The sequence below is a fragment of the Phallusia mammillata genome, chromosome 4 (genome assembly GCF_965637545.1).
Source record: "Phallusia mammillata chromosome 4, kaPhaMamm4.hap1.1, whole genome shotgun sequence".
Classification (NCBI taxonomy): Eukaryota; Metazoa; Chordata; class Ascidiacea; order Phlebobranchia; family Ascidiidae; genus Phallusia; species Phallusia mammillata.
In genome coordinates, this window is record NC_137255.1 from 8,133,119 (window position 1) to 8,153,136 (window position 20,018).

A 20,018-nucleotide genomic window follows, 5' to 3' on the forward strand; every position below is an offset into this window, starting at 1 on the left:
ACTTGAAAATTAGGCGGGCATAAGAAAATTTCTGTTTCGGTATTGAAAAAATATTTTTTCACTATATCGGAAAAAATAGGGTCGCATGTAAATGCTGATTTAATTTTCTTTTGAATTGGGGTCGCCTTTAAAAAAGGTTGAAGACCACTGATATACAGGTCGCCTTCATCAGGGTAAATGACAGTCAATTCGCGTGGTACAGTACACGATAAACAAAGGAAAAAAGAATTAAACGCATCACGTTTGTTTTGATGCTCATTGTCTTGCCCCGTTGATGAATATTCCATGATTCAAGAAAGGGAAGCAACGCTTGAATTAAAGTATTTAAAGAAACTATAGTAAAGCAAACATTTCTTTTAACACGATACCAATGGAACCTAGGACTTGATAAACTCGTGCAACATAATCGTGACGATACGCGAAACCCTGTTGCATAGTTCTGGCGCACTCACGATATATTTCGACCAGTGGTAAAAATCAAATTGATGCAAAATCAAATTTCAACTCTTGGGAAATACTTGCCGTGGCGCAATCACTTTTACATTATACTTGTATGGTTGGTTTTCTTCCTTTTTATTAAAACTGTCACGTGGATTCAACATTTCAGTATTAGTTGGTAGATTCAAGAGACCTGGGTTGCCTACAAAATCAAGATAAAGGTGAAACGCACAAACGTTATTGAACTCTTTGCGATAATGTCATTGTAATTCTGATTTTATATGCAATACATATTTATTTATACGTAAACGAGAGCAAAAGTTGTGTAATCGATGTGGGATCGAGTCAATTAAATTAAACACGAAATGTGAACACGGAAGAAAACAAAAAACTTTTCGTCCCGAGAAAATACCTAATTGAATTAGCTATTTGCATACCAGGGATTATTTGAGGAACGTTGACTCCAACATTTGTTTCTACTCTTTTCGATCTCACAATGGCATCGCACCGAAGTTTGGCTATATCCGTTTGCAGAAAACAAATTTTCACCTGACTTCCAGGTATCCCTGCTGTTCGATTGTTGTCACAACATATGCACTAAAAATCAAAGGGTCACAAGAATCTGATCTCAATCGGTTTGGGTTTTTCAAAAGAAAACAACTGTGATAAAAGGTTTCTTAGAGCCATTGTTTAGTTTCATAACCACACCATTGAAAAAAGTAGGTCGTGAATGCGAAAAAAATTCAAATTGCATTGAACTCACCATGTTTAAGCAGCAGCTTCCAATTCTTTCCCAGGGTGTTTTGTCGTTATTTAATGAATCTGTTTTACAATTTAATGCTAGTTTGCTTCTTTTTTTGTGTTTTACATAAATTAACATCAGAATACCTAACTCGGCTTTCCACCCGGTGTAGCAGTTAAAAAAACTAAAGACGCAAGCCCCAATACTATATATGTAACCTGTTTCGAGCGCCAAGCTTCCTATGAATTTTTTCAAACCTTCTACTCCAACTTCACTTGGAAAAACAGCAACACCGATTAAATATAAAAAACCTACATATAGGATGGATGAGAAATTAGCTATAAAACAGATTTCACAGAAAATAGAGCCTTGCTAAGCACTTACTTGATGCTATAGTTGTAAACCACAAAGATAGTTTGCAGTTTTCTTTTCTTTGACAAAAATACAAAATGTACAGAAACAAAGAAACAAACTGTGTTAAAATACCAAGAAGCATCATGGCAGCTACAGCTCTTCTTGCATGATTTTGAAGATCTAAGTAACAGAAACAACGGTTCAAACTGTAGCATTGAAAAGCAAACATAACTTTATGGTTTGACAGCAATTTTTTTCAAACGCAATAATTACTGGCTACTTTGACAAAATTGCCTGGTGACGCATATGACTTTCTTGTAACTTTAACAATTAACTATTTGCTAGAAACGATTATTTACAAGTTATATGCTTACCATTAGGAATGGCCATACATGAATTATATTCACACAAAACGAACAGTCCAAGGACACGAGGGTTTGCATTTACCCATTGTGGTGAAGAGACCCCTGCTATTGCCAGACATAAAGAGACTACGATACATACTCCAGTAATAGCGTAGTGCGTTGTTGGAGACAATTTCATTGTTGTAGTTTAGGCACCACCAACAATGTTTAGTAAACTTCGGCTGTTACAAAAAATATTCTATTTGCTTGTATGAAGATGTGATAATATACTTGAAAGTCACACATACCTTTGGTCAATCAAAGAGAATCTTCTTTATTGGGCTTAGCCTACCTAAAGCTCAAGTAGATAGACATCAACTAACGCTTGTAATAAAAGCGTAGTCTTTACCCGGGTCAAAACACCCATTTCTTTCATGCTCAGCCTTCCCTCAAGTAGAAATGCATTAACTGAACCGTATAATTTGAGCATCAATGGGTTTACGCAAGTCAAAAGAAAGTTACTTTCACATTCAACCAGTGCACTTTCAATGTATCGTTTCAGAGAAGAAATCAATATAACGTTTGGGTGAAACCAAACTTTCGCCCAACGTATCGTGTCGCATTCACATTCACTTTCTGTAACGTTTCGTCACAGTGGTGCCTAGACCCCTTGATAACATTTTCCAAGTTGCGGTGACCCCAAGGAGAATATTAGTAGGCTATATTAAATTTGACTTCAAAATTTTCGAAAATTTACTCCTCACTATACTTTCTTTCCTGATACTTGTCTTGTGCTGCATCATGGACAGGCAACATAAATTTTACGCAACAAATTTTAGTTTAATCGGCTATAATTAATTAGAGAATAGTGATATTACCGCGAGAATACGAAAGAAGTTAGCTAGTGCTGATTTTTACGTAATACAATGTTGAGCACTGTTCTTCAGTATTTTATTTCTTACATACACTTCAGACCAAAATGCTTGTGTTTGTTTACTGTTTTTGTTTCTCAAAAATAAAGTGGTCCATGAGTTCATTTTATTGGGCTATAGTGGTCTATGGCTAAAACGAGTTGGAAACCACTGACTATAGGTGACCCCAGGTAAATTGTCAGGCGACCCCAGTTGGGGTTGGAACCAGCATGTTGGGAATTGCTGTTTTAGGCCAATGTCACAATAACGCTTGTAGACAATAAGCATTGCAATAAAGAAAAAAACATTTAAGGTACAGTAAATGCGTAAAATCGTAATCTTCCAACAGCCTTGCTTAATGTTAGTACATTTTACTTTGCTGCAACATCAATATAAATAATAATCACAATTGTATAAAAATGCCATCATCGATAAGTAATAATGTACTTTGGATAAACACTGGCGTCTTTAAATACTACATATAGTTCGGGGTCTTGCATATCATCAACGACACTGTTATAGGGCGTTCCATCCTGCTTAACCGGTGCGACTCTCAGATCGGGATTTCCTAAGCAATAATGTCCAGTGATAACTTCAGCCAAAATAATGTGACTGAGTCCGTTTTGATCTCGTGTTGCAAAGGCACTTGAGTAAGATGCTGTTGTAGCAAAGTACACTCCTTTTCCAAAACGAGTATCTTTAAAGAAAAATGCAGTTTCTTTATTTGCTATGTTTTCAGCAACATCACTATTAGGTTGATAAAATATTAAACCAGAGATTTTACAAAGAATACCATTTGCAAAATGTGACAGGAGCTAGTTTTGGGACAGATAGTCAAATCACAGTTATTTTTAAACCCAGACCCACTTGTGTTTTACTAAATATGTATATTATTCGACATCTACAACCAAAAAAGTTAAAATATGAATCGTAACAAACATTATAAATTAAGCAACATTATTTCTCGTTTATTAAAAGTCATTCTAAAGGCATAATTTAAACAAAACTGGTAATTAAATTATGAATAAAAAAACTATTACTTAATAATGGGTACTAGAACAAAACATTACCATTCCTCCCAGCATATCCTTTGTCGAAACCATCCTTACATATTTTTTCTGCAACACCTCTTAGAGTTCCATGGAAAAGGTCCTGAGTGACTAGAATGTGCGCTAAACCAGACATGCGAAGTTGGGTCGTGACTGTCTCTTTTTGTGCCTTGAATTGCCTGTACAGCGTGGGATTTTGCACCCTTTCAATCTAAAATATAACAAGAAATATCGCTTATAGGAAACAACAGTAATAGAAACAATGCTTCCCAAGTATTTCCGATGAAATTATCGCAACTCAACCCAACATATAGTTTAGTTTACCTGCACCACTTCTTCTTGAAGGGTTACTATAAATTTCATGTAAACATCGTCATATTCTACAAGATTGTTAGGGACAAGGACATTCTTCCAAATGTAATTGCCCATATCCACCCAGGTATTTGGAAATTCTGGAAAACATGTTTCAAATTTTCACAGCGAAACACATAATGGCGATTTTAGTTTCGGGGATGATTATAAATAATCAAAACAACAATCATGGTGTGTTTAAAATTTAAATAAGAACTTATGAATTGGATTAACAGACCAATGCATTGTTTGAGATTATATTGTGTTCACTTCCCCAATGTTAATAATTCTGCATTGCTATGGTATAGTATTAATTCTACATTCTGGTTATTCGTGGGTTAATTTTTATAATCTTTTTCATAAAGTCCGACTAGCATCAATAATATTTTTAAGAAAATAATTATTTTGCTGTGTAAAACTTTCAATATCGTTTTACCTGCATTGTGTGCTGCACGGTTTTGAACAATTCCTGGAAGTTGCTAAAATAAATATTGACACAATGTATCAAATTCTCGAAGCAAAATTGAAACTTTTGACCAAAAATAGCCAATATGCACGAGCGCCGAAAACCAATAAATGTTGGCGCTATAATAATGTATTTCTGTGTGTCATTTACATAGGGTGTCAAACAATGACGATACCTGCGTATTGATTGGCTGTCCATCTCGAACAGCCGAGATCGTCTTTTCTATTTCGTTTATAACCACATCGTTTTGATGTTCAACAAGATTGACCTAAAAATGAAAATGTTCACTTTGAGAAACATGTATTGCTTTCTGAACCTTCTATTCCAAACACCGTGTGCTCTGAACTTATGTATTCCAAAATTAAACCATCCTAGTTAGGCCTGCCTATTGCCACATTGCAGAAACGATCCGTTAATTGAGTATGATTTAGCTACTATGTTCAAGAGTAGCTAAATGTGCAGTGTTTCGCATTTGATTTTTACCTGTCGCAGTGAGGAATTGGGGTTAGCGTTGACAAAATCCACAATAGTCTCCACGACAATTGGAACGCAAATTTCGGGTTGCCCACCGTGAAATGGACCACAGCCAATGACTGTCATAGCAAGTGATTTAACCCCTACTGACACAGCATCGGATAGCACGTTTGTGACGCAACGACGAAGTTGGAACAAGCACGTCGTGGGGTCGTTATGCTGCCACCTATAAAAGCAGAACGTGTTTTTGTGTTATTTTAAGCATCACATACATTTCACAGTACATGTTTGAGGCAACGCTTAAAGTAAGGACAATAGTTAATCAAATAGTTCCCGTACCCCTAAACCGAAATGTTAAATAAGATAAACTCGAAAGTAACGTCACACAAACTCGTATTGCATAGTTCTTATACGTGATCAGGATATAATTTAACTAGTGTTTACAAAGAAAGTTTGTGCGACACGAAAATGAACACTTGCCTTGGACCAAGCACAGTCACATCATATGTGTATGGCTTGTTTACTTCTGCTTTTCTTACAATGTCACCTGGATTCAACATTGCGGGATTTTGTGGGGGAAATAAAAGACCTGGCGTGCCTATGCAATTAACATAAAGATGAAATTTACAAACGTTATTGAACATTTTTGTGTCCAATTCATTGTGAATCTGGAATGTTTACGTAAATGACAGCTGTCAATATTAAATGACGATATAACTTACGTTACTGTTGCATTTAGTTGGGCAAACAAAAATTGGTGGTACGGAATGTATTAAAATTTGATAACGAAATGTATTAAAGAAAAAGCAAAAGCATTTTGTCCCGAGAATATATAAAATTAATTTAACTAGTTGCATACCAGGGATAATTTGCGGTACGTTGACTCCATTGTTCGCTTCTACCCTTTTTGATCTCACAATGGCATCGCACCGCAGCTTGGTTATATCCATTTGCAGTAAACCTATCTTCACCTGACTTCCAGGTATCCCTGCTGTTCGATCGTCAATCGGCTCGATTCCACAACAAATGCACTGAAAAAAGAATGCCACAAGAGGCTGTTCTCAACTGGTAGTCCATATTACTTTTCCATAATCAACATTTTAAAGTACCGTAAGCCTTAGTATGGTTATTTTATTGGAACGACAAAGCTTAAAGCAAGTGTACCGATGTATGAATGATGCAACAAACCAAAAACTTTGCACTTACCACGCTAAAGCAACAGCTTTTAATTCTTCTCCAGGGCGTTTCATCCTTGTTTAGTGTATCTGTTTTACATTTCAGTTAACTGGATTTTATTTTATTTGTATTAACAGCTATATACCTAACTCGGCTCTCCACCCGGTGTAACAATTTAAAAAACTGACTACGCAAGCCCCAATGCTGTAACCGTATCCCGAACCAGCAACCCAGTTTCCTGGTAAACCTCCTAATCCACCTTCACTTGCCAAAACAGCAACACCGATTAAATATAGGAAACCTACATATAGGATGGATTGAAAATTATCTAAAATAATCGATTTTACAGAAATTAAAGTTGGAAAAGTACCTACTTGTTGCAATAGTTGTAAACCACATAGATAGTTTACAGTTTTCCTTTCTTTTGCAAAAATACAAAATGAACAGAAACAAAGAAACAAACTGTGTTAAAATTCCAAGAAGCATCATGGCAGCTACAGCTCTTCTTGAATGGTTTTGAAGATCTGAGTAACAAAAACAACACTTCGAACTTAAGCATACAAAAACAAACATATTATTTCTGTTTGCAAGCGGTTTCAGTATTTCCTGTAACACGTATATACACCATCATCATTTCGCCGAAATGGAAAGTGCGAAAATTGTTAATAAGCGTTACGCACCACTGCGTGTAGTTTCCAATTTTTTTTTTCATTTTTTTTAAAAACCATAAAACGTGGTCAAGGTACGTTCAAATCGGCATTTTGAGGATGGTTATACACCATCATCATTTCGCCGAAATGGAAAGTGCGAAAATTGTTAATAAGCGTTACGCACCACTGCGTGTAGTTTCCAATTTTTTTTTTCATTTTTTTTAAAAACCATAAAACGTGGTCAAGGTACGTTCAAATCGGCATTTTGAGGTCTGGGAGAAAACGTTTTAGCTTGTAAAGTCACATTTCTGGATTCAAACAGTATTTGCCAACGAAATGACTTTAATCGGTACTTGTTTACGTAGTCGCGCATATACAAATGCATACATCGCTAATCCAATGTTGCGAAACAAACAAAAAGACATTCCGAGCCTAATATTTTTCTATAAATTGGCACAGATGTACGTTAGAGCAAGAAGTTTCAGCTTGTAAAGTCACATTTCTGTTCTCAAACAGTATTTGCCAACGAAATGACTTAACCGATACTTGTTTACGTATGTCGCCCATATACAAATGCACACACAGTATATAGTCCAATGTTACGAAACAAATAAAAAGACATTACGAGCCTAATATTTTTCTATAAATTGGCACAGATGTACGTTAGAGCAAGAAGTTTCAGCTTATATAGTCACATTTATGGTCTCAAACAGTATTTGCCAACGAAATGACTTTAACCGATACTTGTTTACGTAGGTCGCCCATATACAAATGCATACATCGCTAATCCTATGTTACGAAACAAATAAAAATACATTCCGAGCCTAATATTTTTCTATACATTGCCACAGATGTATGTTAGAGCAAGAAGTTTCAGCTTGTAAATTCACATTTCTGTTCTCAAACAGTATTTGCCAACGAAATGACTTTAACCGATACTTGTTTACGTAGGTCGCCCATATACAAATGCATACATCTCTAATCCTATGTTACGAAACAAATATGAAGACATTCCGAGCCTAATATTTTTCTATAAATTGGCACAGATGTACGTTAGAGCAAGAAGTTTCAGTTTGTAAAGTAACATTTCTGGTCTCAAACAGTATTTGCCAACGAAATGACTTTAACCGATACTCGTTTACGTAGGTCGCCCATATAGAAATGCATACACAGTATATAGTCCAATGTTACGATCAAATAAAAAGACATTCCGAGCCTAATATTTTTCTATAAATTGGCACAGATGTTCGTTAGAGCAAGAAGTTTCGAGTTTTGGACATTTCTATTGCCTAGAGTCGAGTCGTCTAGAGTTCTTTAATTCCAACCTAAACTGAAACTTCTTGCTCTAAATTTCATCTGTGCCAATTTATAGAAAAATATTAGGCTCGGAATGTCTTTTTATTTGTTTCGTAACATTGGATTAGCGATGTATGCATTTGTATATGGGCGACCTACGTAAACAAGTATCGCGGTTAAAGTCATTTCGTTGGCAAATACTGTTTGAAACCAGAAATGTGACTTTACAAGCTAAAACGTTTTCTCCTAGACCTCAAAATGTCGATTTGAACGTAATACCTTGACCACGTTTTATGGTTTGAAAAAAAATGAAAAAAAAAATTTGGAAATTACACGCAGTGGTGCGTAACGCTTATTAAGAATTTTCGCACTTACCATTTCGGCGAAATGATGATGGTGTATATACGATGGCAAAAGTATTGGTTACTTTAACAAAACCGTCTTATAAATACTACAACTAGTATAACATGTTGCGCAAAATGCTTCGCCAAATGCGACTGTTTACAAGTTATATTCCTACCGTTAGGTATGGCCATGCATGAACCATTTTCGCACAAAACGAACAGACCCAGGGAACGAGGGTTTGCATGTAACCATTGTGGTGAAGAGGCGGCTGCTATTGCCAAACATAAAGAAACTACGATAAATACTCCAGTTAGAAAATAGTACGTTGTTGGCGATAATCTCATTGTTGTAGTTTAGGCGCAACAAAGCTGTCCAGAAAACTTTGGCTGTTACAAAAAGTACATTTTTGTGAAACACGTTAAGATCTAACATTATCTACCTGAAAGGCACACATACCTTAGGTTCCTCTTTAACGCCAGCTTGATTTACAGAACCAAATAATTGACATAACTTATTATGCTTCTAGCTAAACCCTGAATAAAAGTTTTGCCGCGTAATAATTGAGGACGCTATGTTGTGCATATAGTGTAATACTTTATATGCGACTATTATCCATGACTTTTAACATGCTTATTGTTTATTAGTATGCAAAAGTACACTACTTCATTGCGCTAATCCTACCCAGAGCTTAGGTAGAAATTCATCAACTAAAGCGCGTAATTGAGGCACAACCCTTAGGCACCTCGGAACACTTCCTTTTTCACGTTTCGTCTGCACAAAGCCCAAATAGAAATGGCTGAAGAAGCGTGTAACTAAGGCATTAACCTTACGTACATCAAAACACTTTTCGTTCGCAAACAACTGTTTAAGTCTAAAATGTATCGTTTCAGATAATAAGAATTAAAACAACCTTTGGAGTGAAACAAAACTTTCGCCCAACATGTCTTAAAATCGTGTTTCCATTATGTTTCGTAACGGTTATTTTAGGCTATTTGACGCAGTAATGCATGTACACAATGCGTGTCGCATTAAAGCACTGCTTTGCCTTATTGCACTAGGCGCTTTATCAATATAAACTGCCTAACTAACACGAACCTGGTAGTTCCCACGTCAATACAAGCTGTAAATACAATGAACACTGCTTTGGTCGGGCGTTCCTCATTTACAACCAAGTTGTCCTTCGTTATTCGGAGGAATGCTCGACTTTCTTTTGTTCGGCCACGCTAGCTTCGATTATTTCGAGAAGATACTTGGCCAAAGGAACGAATGCGTTTCTCGAAACGTAAACGTTAACAATACTTTTAAACAAGGGATTTATTGACATTTTATTGGGTTATTTAACCAGCACCATCTTTATTTGACAAAATGAGAGGCGTCTGTTTAAAATGGGATATAAAATCTACAACAGAAACTTTTACCTGGGCATAACCGGATTTTCATGAACAAAACAACAACAAGGCAAACTGTTTTGGAGGTAATCAAAAACATTTCGTTGACTTTAGCCAAGGCCAAAGCGAACTCAATGCCTCCCAGTGCGTACATCATGTCTTCTGGAAACCACAAAGACTAGACAAGTTGTCTGAACACGTTTTTCCAACATCCAACACATTTTCTTTCAAGCAGATACGTTGTTCTGTGAAACACCACTGCGGGTAGTAAAAAAGCAGTCAATCTCACACTGTTGTTGTTTGGTGTCATTTGTGACGCCGAGACGATTTTACTGTTATAGCATGCCCAACTAGAAAGTGAACTAAAAGCTTCAGTTTGTAACTAGAACCGTATGTGTTTGGAGCACGTGGTTCAGGACAGTTTCTGTACGAGCACAGCTTTACTATATGCATAGAAACGGTTTACACACGTGCAACAACTATTTGGAATCTTAACTAATATATTGTGGCGGTGGCCTTATTGAGCAGCGGCGCCATATTAGAGTCATGTTAGAAACGGGCGTTTATCAACAGACAACGCCGGTAATAGAAGAAAGCAACTGACACGCTTCGATGCGTACGAGTAAACACAACAGGAAGGTCGACACAATATCTCACTTTAATCACCAAAACAAAAGTCCAACGCTTGTTCGTGCTATAAAGTAATTTAGACCTCGTTCCAGACACGAAAAAAAATAATACCAAAAGAAAATCCTGTTGCAACAACATAACAAATATTTTAATATTGTCTCAAACGAAGACTGGGCATGATTCTCTGTCGGTTACAATGTTTCATTCATGAAGGAAGTACCTGAAACTTAACAACCCATGACCGTTGTTTGGGTGTGCGTGTTGCATTCAATTAGCTTGAAGTATTTTTTAAAGTTTCTGCACTGATATACTGTGAAACATGTTAGAGATACGATATCGTTTCCTTTTCCAGTGCCGGTCGTACGTGCAAGGGATGTTGTTGCCTTAAAAGCTTAAAGGGTGTTTACAGTTCACTAAACAGCCTAAACTGGGCTCCTAAATACACACGCAAAAGCAAAATTGCAAAACTTAAAATCTTTAAACAGCGAAACTTTATTTATCTCGTCATCTTTAGCACGGCATATGCCATATGCACATGTTTTGCATGGAATAATTTCTATTTTCCTGAACATGAAAAGGTGTGCAGGGTGCAATATGCTTTTCACTCCGCAACAGTGAGACTTGGTCAAGGAATAAAGCACCCGCCGGAATTTTGTTCCATGTAAAGTTTTATCGCTCTCCATTTACTCAAAACAGAATTTCCCGGCTGCTGCGTTTGGTGCTGATTATTTTCGTCACCGCTTGTTTCACGTTCCACTCCGAAAATTCCACGAATGTGCTGCAAGTCTTCAGCAAACTTTTTGCGTCCGTAGGCATCGATTCGTTTCCATAAAGTTTGATTAAAATGTTCGTAAAGTGCAATGTCCTGATGCGAAAAACACTTTCTTCTTATAAAAATGCCACAGAAAACAAAATGTAGAGTGTATACTACAAGACTGCACCATGTCACCAAGCAAATAAACAATAAACGGTTTCAGATTTAATTTTTAGATCTGCAGCTTATTGTGCCATTATAATACCTGAACCAGTTTTATTCAATAATTTACATGCTACGTTGGCAAACCTAATCACCACAAAAAACTTACGATGTTGTTGAGTTTTTGGAACGCATTCTTTTCCTTGTCCGTCCTAAATGGAAACTCGCTTGTATGAAGCTTCTTTGTGTCTCTCGGGATGTTTACTTCACTCAAACCACCCGATCCGTCTACTTTTAGGCGCTTTAAACTGTCGAATTCTGGATAATCCCGGGGCTTTATGCTGTCGTATTATATTCCATGTTATGGATTTTGCGCTTTAAGCGACATGGTATGCTATTGATATTACGAACAGCTTAGGGGGTTACCCTAGGTGTTGTTTTCGTCGGTTGTGGCTGTTTGTTGACAAATTAAATCAGCTGAACTGAACCTTACAGCAGGGCTGCCACTCTAGATATTTTATAGCTAGATCTAGATGGTTTTGGTTAAGCCTAGATGTAAAATTTGGGATCTAGATGTTTTTTTAACGTTTCTAAAGACCATAGGAACAGTAAAGCCTACAAACGTTCCACCCAGATAACCACAAAGCCTCGACGTTATAATGTTAGAACAGTAACAGAAAAAAAAATATAGTGATGAAAAGGAAGAAGTAAGCTTCTTTATCAAATATAGATCAATTCATAATAAAAACCTTTATATGTGTTGGTTTTTGGCTCATATATTACATTTAATGGGATTATTTTATGTTTAGATATATTATTTGATGTTTAATTTTTCAATCTAGATGATTCTAGATACTTTTTGAGGTCAATTTAAATTATTTCGTTCAAACAAAAGTGGCAGCCCTGCCTTACAGTGCGGTAGGAAGTTGGAAGTTAGAACACTGGCTTCAATTTATAGAGTTTTTTTCCTAAAAAATGGTGGTAAGTTTAACTTATTTAAGTATTTTGTACAAAATAGAAAAACATTTTAATATAGAAAGACATATCACATATTTGTCTGACCTGAGGACATTAACTGGGTTCACACACAGGAAGTAGATTTTGACTGAAGCAGCATAGTTTTACGAGTTTGTCAGCCTTAAAAGTGACAAGCATCTGTGCCCCTGCAGGGTCCTGGTGTGCAGGGTTTTTTTTTGAGGTGTTTTGGGGGACCGAAACGGTCCCCCAAATTTCTCCAGCGGTTTCCCAAAATGTGCCAGTAGCCTAATAAATAATTCGTTTAAGCAAATATGGCTATTTTTTGGTATTTAAATGAAACACTTGCGATCTCTTAAAACTACTTAGTGGTCACCCAAACCAAGCCTTAAAAAAAACCCTGCTGTGTATTTGATTTGGACAAAAACATCAAGGTGTTGGAAGTTTAAACTCATATGGGCAACCAGGGGCGGATCTAGACGGGGTTGTTTGGTGTTTTGACACCCCCCTCAGAAAATTGGTAAAATTTGCCGGACTCCCATTTTGAAAAAAACTTGTGCGTAGATTAAATAGGCCAAACGTTACGTTTACCGCTCTGGATTACAGGGAGTCGTTATCCCAAAGTTGTGCGCCTTCATCGTTTTGTATTGGCTTATCTAATAGTCTATTGTGACGTAACAAGGGTTAAAATGAAGAGTTTATTGCGCTGACAATACAAAAGTGATTATCCGCCAAGGACGCTGAAGTTAAAAGTGCTGACTGCACTAAATGTAATGTATTCAACTCTTTTCGCTTTTAAAGAATGTTAAATCCGATTAAACTGATTTAAAACGTTTAATGCTATATTGTTTATGACCTACCAAACACGTTATTGTTCGTCACAAATATTCGATCGATGTTAATCGAACCATGTTGTTATGGTACATGTAATTTGTAACTTGCCAATGCTTGACATTTTCATGCCTCGCATAGTAACCAACTTTATTGCATTTGTAACGTTGTGCCACTTAACAGCAGGGCGGAAACTATGGGTTATGTTTTTAAAAGCTTTGTGCGTCCGTCTCTGTTATTCATTAAGCACTGCGTAGTTACAAAAGTGACACGGTACCTTGCGTCCGGAACGTTTTTTTAGATAGGGAAATACCCAAATCGTAGTATATAACGTCATCGTCATCAATTTCCCAAATAATTGTTGGACACCCCCCTAAAAAAATTTCTAGATCCGCCCCTGTGGGCAACACTTCCATCGATTATAAACAAGGCAGCTATACAGATGGTATATTTTTGATTAAAGAAAGGTCCTAATTGTTTCAGAAAAAAATGCAACCCGGACAAGTCTGGAACTGTTTGGGCTGGTGGTGAAAATTGGAATGTTGAAACCAATGCACTACAGGACAAGTGACAGAGAGTCAGATTTGGTGAACCACAGATGATTGTGTGAGTAAACAGTTGATCTAAAGAACTTAAGGCAGATTAATATAGCATGAGTTTGATATTTGGTATAGAAGTGTTTTACACACCTTAAAAACTATTAGGGGGAGATGCGGGACCATTGGGCCAAAATTCAGATTTTCATGACTATTTCTTTGAGTTCGAAAGAAAAATTGCCATTGAACACCTGTACTAATACTACACGTTTTAACACACTTACACAAGGGCACAACTTTCTTATTTGGAAATGAGTTGGCAAGATATTCCGTTTTAAAAATTACAAAAAATATGGCTCAAAGGTCCTTACCCTTGGAGACCATTGAGCCCCGCATAAAGGACCTTTGGGCCAGTATTTTTATGTGATATTGGACCATTAAACCATGTATGAGGGAGCTTGTTAAGTGTTGTGTTTGAAAGTAGAACAATTTTATTGAAAATGATATCTAATATTAATCAAAAGAAAGAAATACAACCAGCATCAATAGCTTTATAGGCCCATAAATACAAGAAATCACAGTTCACAAGTCATAACTGCTTAAGTTAAGGGTTGATGTAGATTTCGCCCCTTTGATGTATCTTTGCAAAGTTGCACGGGGAATGTTGTTGCTGAAAGCGGCTTCTCGGGTGGTACATTTTTTATTAAAAACCTCTAGAACAGCTTTTCTCAAGCTAGAGTCAGTATAATGTCTATACTTTTTTTTTTTTTTTGAAAGTAGGCATTTGATATAGGTTATATGATTTACTAGACTAATATCAGACTCTATTAATATAACAATTCGTTTGTGTAAAGGTTTTTGACAGTTTAATATGCAACATAAATACATAGGCCTAACACAAAAATTCATACTTAAAACCCGGTGGTACTAAATACCGCATGTGGCCGCATGTGACCGCATGTGACCGCATGTGGCCGCATATGACCGCATATGACCGCATGGTATACCGCATGTGACCGCATGTTATCACACGGCAGGAATCTTTGAAGGACTTAAATATGCTTTTACGAAAAAATAATTTTGCGGACTTTTGAAAGCGCTTACGGTTAGAGCTATTAGGGTTGGGTGAAGGTTTGAAATTAAAATCAATCTAGAATCTGGTCTATTTTACCCCTGAATTCTTACATTTCACATAACATAGTGCACTTTAAGAGGAATCACATGCGGTCACATGCGGCCACATGCGGTCACATGCGGTCACATGCGGTATTTAGTACTACCCCTTAAAACCCACAAGCACAACACATGTATTAACGCTATTAAGGTGTAAAGTCAAAGGACCTTTCGGCCATGCCCAATGGTCCTGTGAACAACTGGCTCAATGGTCCTGTATTGCCACCATTACGAACTTATCTGACTGAACTACGTTACACAGATCAACTTAAGAAATACTAATGCTCATCTAACGCTACAACTAACTAACTAATATCCTGCAAACTTTGTGTTTTAACTAGCTTTCTCTTACAAAGAAATTACAAAAATGTAAAGGAGCAAAATATTTACTTTCAAGCTGCGAAAACTTAGTTATGCTCACAGTTTCTTTTGTAAGTGACTGACCTTCTTGTTGTTACAGCTTTAAAACTATTGCAACACAAGTACTTTAACATATGACTGAGAACTTGCTACACCGGCCAGTTTGAGAGAAACGCATGATGGCCCAAACGTCCTTCATGCCCAATGGTCCCGCATCTCCCTACATGAAAGACTGAGGTAGCATGCCTAGTTTTATTGACCGATTTTATTTGGTTACCTCCAGCACTTGTAATATTAATGACTGGTAAAAACACTAAAATCGGTTCAAAATTGTTTGCGATTTTGAATGAATATTGTATGATTTGTTTAGTTAATAGTGAATTGAAATTTATCATTATATTGTGCAATTGCAGCTAAAGCTATGGGTGAATCCTCCAATGCACCGTACAAACTCATTTTATGGTTTGCCATGAAGGTGTCATTTGACAACAATTGCAGTGTTGGATTTCCTGACTAAAAACAATTTAAAGCATGCTTTTTGTGTTTAAAAGAAACAAATGACACAAAGGCTATAGACTGAAGAGTAGACCAGGTAGATATATATACAATTAGTACAAAATAGCTTACATTGTTTAACATAAATCAACTGTGTTTGTTCAAATTAATATTGCACCATTGCTACTAAAATAAGCTCTACTTTCACAGTTAGATTTACTTAGCAGATATCTCCAATTGTTAACTAAATGTTTGTTAACAAAATGTTGCAGATAGTTTAGTTTGCAGCTCAGCTATTTTTATATTATGACCATTACATAGCAGTACTGTCATATAGTCATTTGATGGTAGCATAAAAAGCCTTTTTAGCAACTAACCATTTGGTTATCAAGTAAAGATTGTAAAAATTGCATTTAATTAACTCTACAGTTTTGAAACTAGATTTGTATGGTGTTTAATTATTTCATTACATTTGTGTTTTATTACAGGACAAGGCAAGGAGATGTTACCCTTAAAATCTGGAAAAGTTAGATGCAAGGGAAGGTTATGTGTACTATTTGAAACTTTAACCTTTGCACAGGCTTTCTGTATTCCACATCCAGCACATTAACCAAGATATGACCAAAGGTTCAACATAATAAGCAAATCTGTCTATTCCAATTGTTGTGTAATATTTAGATTGCTATATATGTCCCAATCTATTTGTTAATTTGTGGTGCTTTTTGTGCTTATTTCAATGCAAATTGTATTGTCTTTTTTGTTACACTGCGTTTTTAGTCTACAATTTTTATCCACATTTAAATACTGAGTAAAAATCCATGACCACTTCCACATGTTGAACCAGAATTATTTCACTGGATGTGAGGTGTTTTACTGCATTATTGCTGAGATACATTTGTGGCGCTTTTCATTGCGAGTTCTTTCAAAAGTTACAAAGTTAAGCCGCACGGAATTGGATCAATGGCTTGAATAAAGAATGTACAATCCGTGTTTCATTTCTACAGACTTGTTGAGGAAAGTTTACTCCAGAGAAACAACAGGTGCAATGGGTTATCTTGGTAGAAAGAGTAAATTGATAGTCAAGAGATAGGGGGCAATTCAGGGAGCGTAAACTTGCTTGAAAGGAAAGCAAATCAACGTCCTGTTGTTTCAGCTTTTGTTAAAAAACTTAATCACGTCACGCTCCTTGACCCGTTAGTTTGAAACTTTGTGTTGCAAGCAAGCTTTATTGCGTCACTATCTGTTGTTTCACATCAATTAGAAAACAATGACTATTCTTTAGTGCTAAATGATACAGTGATTTACCTACTTCAAGTTTTTTCGCATACCTTGGAGGTAATTTAGCATACGAAAGTTGTGTGTCTAATACAACTAATTCAACATTAAGTTTCACTTATCCTACAAAAAGCAAAAGAAAATAACAGTTTATGGTTTGTTTTTGTCTTCGGTAGCTTACGACGATGAAGTAGTTTCTTGAGTATCACATGGCTTTGCATAAGGTCGCTACAAACCTTTTGTCTTCAAATCTTACTTAACAAATGCCGACATGTTTAAAGAAACATAAAATAGTGTAAAGGCGTCTAAAACTTTTTGTGTGATAAGTGCGTTCGTGCTCCAAGTCGTAAAATAAAATGGCCTGCAGAAATTATCAATATCAGTCACAAGCAACAATTCAAAAGGCTCGTTTGAAAAACCGTTTGGCCTATGAAAACCGAATGATTTTATTTCAAACCGTTTGTGTTTTATGGCCGGCAATCTTTATCCCTGTGCGACCATTGTCGTCAGTGCTTGGACGTGTACTGACCCAGTGGGTAGACAATTGAACACACTCCGTTTATCTGACTCTAATAATTAAACTATCGCTACCTAAACAAACAACAAGACGCAAAGCTAAATTAACGTTCCCACATTATATTTTAATAAGGCATACCACGAAAGCGCCAACTGCGGCTAAACACGCAACACAAAAGTCACCGCGCCACGAATCAACTGTGAGACATCAATTCTAATGCGTACTCTAGTCACTAGTCACTAGTCACTAGTCACTCTTATGATAACTGATTTTAAGTCTAAAATGCGTCGGTCTTTATAGAGCTCAGGTCAAATGTTGTTATGCAAGCTGAGCTGTAAAAACGTACGCCCGAGAAGATTAACTGTGTTCTAAACCGTAATTATTCTTTAAATTGCTTATAGAAGTGTCAAGTTTAACATGGCTGGAAGCAGATTAAGACGTTGCTTCACGTTAACACGTAAGGGGATGATAAAACGATAGCCTTAAGCAGTAATTGACCGGAGCAGCAATAAGTAAAACAGGTTTAAATAGGTTTAACAGCCGGTCAAGCTTTTGTGTAGAAAAAGGCGAGTTATGAACGGGGTTGACCGTGATGATATGACACGACAATTACACGAATTAAAATGTTTTGAATTAAAAAGTCCAAAGTCCGATACAGACGGTTATGCCCTTCGAGGAATGATGAAGCACGCTTCTTCTTTTCGTTTTGCTTATGCCATAAGCATTATGGCAACAAGCTGAAACTTTGCAAGCTGTTACAGATTACAATTCCAAGTTGTCCTGCGCAAACCGTTTAATTTTATCTCAAACGCTCGTGTTTTAAAGCTGACAGTCTAAATCACTGTGCGACATTATTGTATGGTGTGGCTGTCAAGCCCTTCGACGAATGATGATGTACGCTTCTTATTTTCGTTTCGCTTATGGCAGCAAGCTGAAACTTTGCAAGCTGTTACAGATTATAATTCCACGTTGGCTTGTGAAAACCGTTTAATTTTATCTCAAACCGTTCGTGTTTTATATCCGGCAATCTTTATCCCTGTGCGACCATTGTCGTCAGTGCGTGGAAGGTCATGCCCTTCGACGAATGATGATGTACGCTTCTTATTTTCGTTTCGCTGATGGCAGCAAGCTGAAACTTTGCAAGCTGTTACAGATTATAATTCCACGTTGGCCTGTGAAAACCGTTTAATTTTATCTCAAATTTCCATTTTATTTTACGACTTGGAGCACGAACGCCAGTATCACACAAAAAGTTTTAGACGCCTTTACACTATTTTATGTTTCTTTAAACATGTCGGCATTTGTTAAGTAAGATTTGAAGACTAAAGGTTTGTTTAATTTGTAGCGACCTTATGCACAGTCATGTGGTACCCAAGAAACTACTTCATCGTCGTTAGCTACCGAAGACAAAAACAAACCACAAACTGTTTTTTTTTTGCTTTTTAGAAGATAAGTAAGACTTAATGTTATAGCGAGAATTAATTGTTCCGCTTGGCTGATTTAAGTTCTCCATTAGTCGTGACGTATTGAAATATTCTTCCGCGACAGAGCATGTGCTTTGAACGCCACGTTTTTGTGAGCTGCGTTAGTTGCTAGGTTTGCAGTCAATTTAAGTGAATTTATCCTAATTTCTTGTGACTTTTTTGTTTATAGTGAAACTGTAAATGTTAAGAGCAATAGCAAAATGCTGAATTGCCAGTTGTGGAACCTCTAGCCGCGTGCTAGTAAAGCCCTGGTTACCCAACAGTTGGTATGTTTTATGTTCTTATTTGATTTGTGTCTAACTTGTGTCAAACTGTATTAAAACCGTAACTGGACTTGTTATAAGTAATTGTAAGTAATTTTAATGTAAAATATGACCGATTAATGTAGATTTAATTTGAAACCTGTGTGTACTGTTGTAACTTATTAATTTGTGATTGTCGCTATGACGTCATAATGTGTACGTCTGGCTTATGTATGTTATTTGTGGTTACAGAAAAACCGTTGCCGTTGCTATTGACGTTGTCGTCTTGGTTTATTCGTCAGCGTTGCCTTTTATCGCCAAAAAAGAACATTCGTTGCAAATGCAAGAGTGGGTCGTCTTGGAGGACAGGCTGTAGGACGGGCGCGTTTTACAAAAAGGGTTATCTAGTGTGACGAACGGCGCAGGGCCAGGCTGCGCACCTAGCGGTCGTTACATTAAAGTTTTTCAACTTTCGGAAACTGTTGAAAAATAAAGTTTTTCAACTTTGGAACACAAAGTGTTCAACCTACGGAAATCGTTGAAAAATAAAGTTTTTCAACTTACGGAATTGAAAACAAAAGTTTTCAACTGCTGACTTTG

The 20,018-nt window shown here is 36.6% G+C and overlaps 2 protein-coding genes and 1 long non-coding RNA gene across 4 annotated transcripts; 1 reads left to right on the forward strand and 2 right to left on the reverse strand.

Annotated features, from left to right (window-relative positions):
- Positions 1-2,852: 2,852 nt before the first annotated feature.
- LOC145224639 (protein mono-ADP-ribosyltransferase TIPARP-like) lies at positions 2,853-5,351 on the reverse strand. Its single transcript, XM_080091176.1, has 6 exons — positions 5,139-5,351; positions 4,831-4,923; positions 4,626-4,668; positions 4,163-4,290; positions 3,860-4,049; positions 2,853-3,486 (listed from the first exon to the last, which is right to left on the reverse strand). The coding sequence occupies exons 1-6, from the start codon at positions 5,253-5,255 to the stop codon at positions 3,215-3,217; spliced, it is 843 nt and encodes a 280-aa protein (XP_079947302.1). The 5' UTR covers positions 5,256-5,351; the 3' UTR covers positions 2,853-3,214.
- Positions 5,352-5,569: 218 nt separating this feature from the next.
- LOC145222715 (uncharacterized) lies at positions 5,570-9,909 on the reverse strand. The gene is made up of 6 exons (XM_080088894.1): positions 8,772-9,909; positions 6,680-6,829; positions 6,451-6,606; positions 6,336-6,394; positions 5,989-6,160; positions 5,570-5,727 (listed from the first exon to the last, which is right to left on the reverse strand). The coding sequence occupies exons 1-6, from the start codon at positions 8,938-8,940 to the stop codon at positions 5,570-5,572; spliced, it is 864 nt and encodes a 287-aa protein (XP_079945020.1). The 5' UTR covers positions 8,941-9,909.
- A 3,498-nt stretch (positions 9,910-13,407) lies between these two features.
- On the forward strand, positions 13,408-16,890 carry LOC145224394 (uncharacterized). 2 transcript variants are annotated; one of them, XR_013859636.1, is made up of 4 exons: positions 13,408-13,942; positions 15,506-15,642; positions 15,819-15,997; positions 16,389-16,890. It is a non-coding gene; the product is annotated as an uncharacterized LOC145224394 (long non-coding RNA). The 2 variants fall into 2 exon arrangements; XR_013859637.1 differs by lacking the exon at positions 15,506-15,642 and having other exon boundaries at positions 13,436-13,942.
- The last annotated feature ends 3,128 nt before the right edge of the window (positions 16,891-20,018 follow it).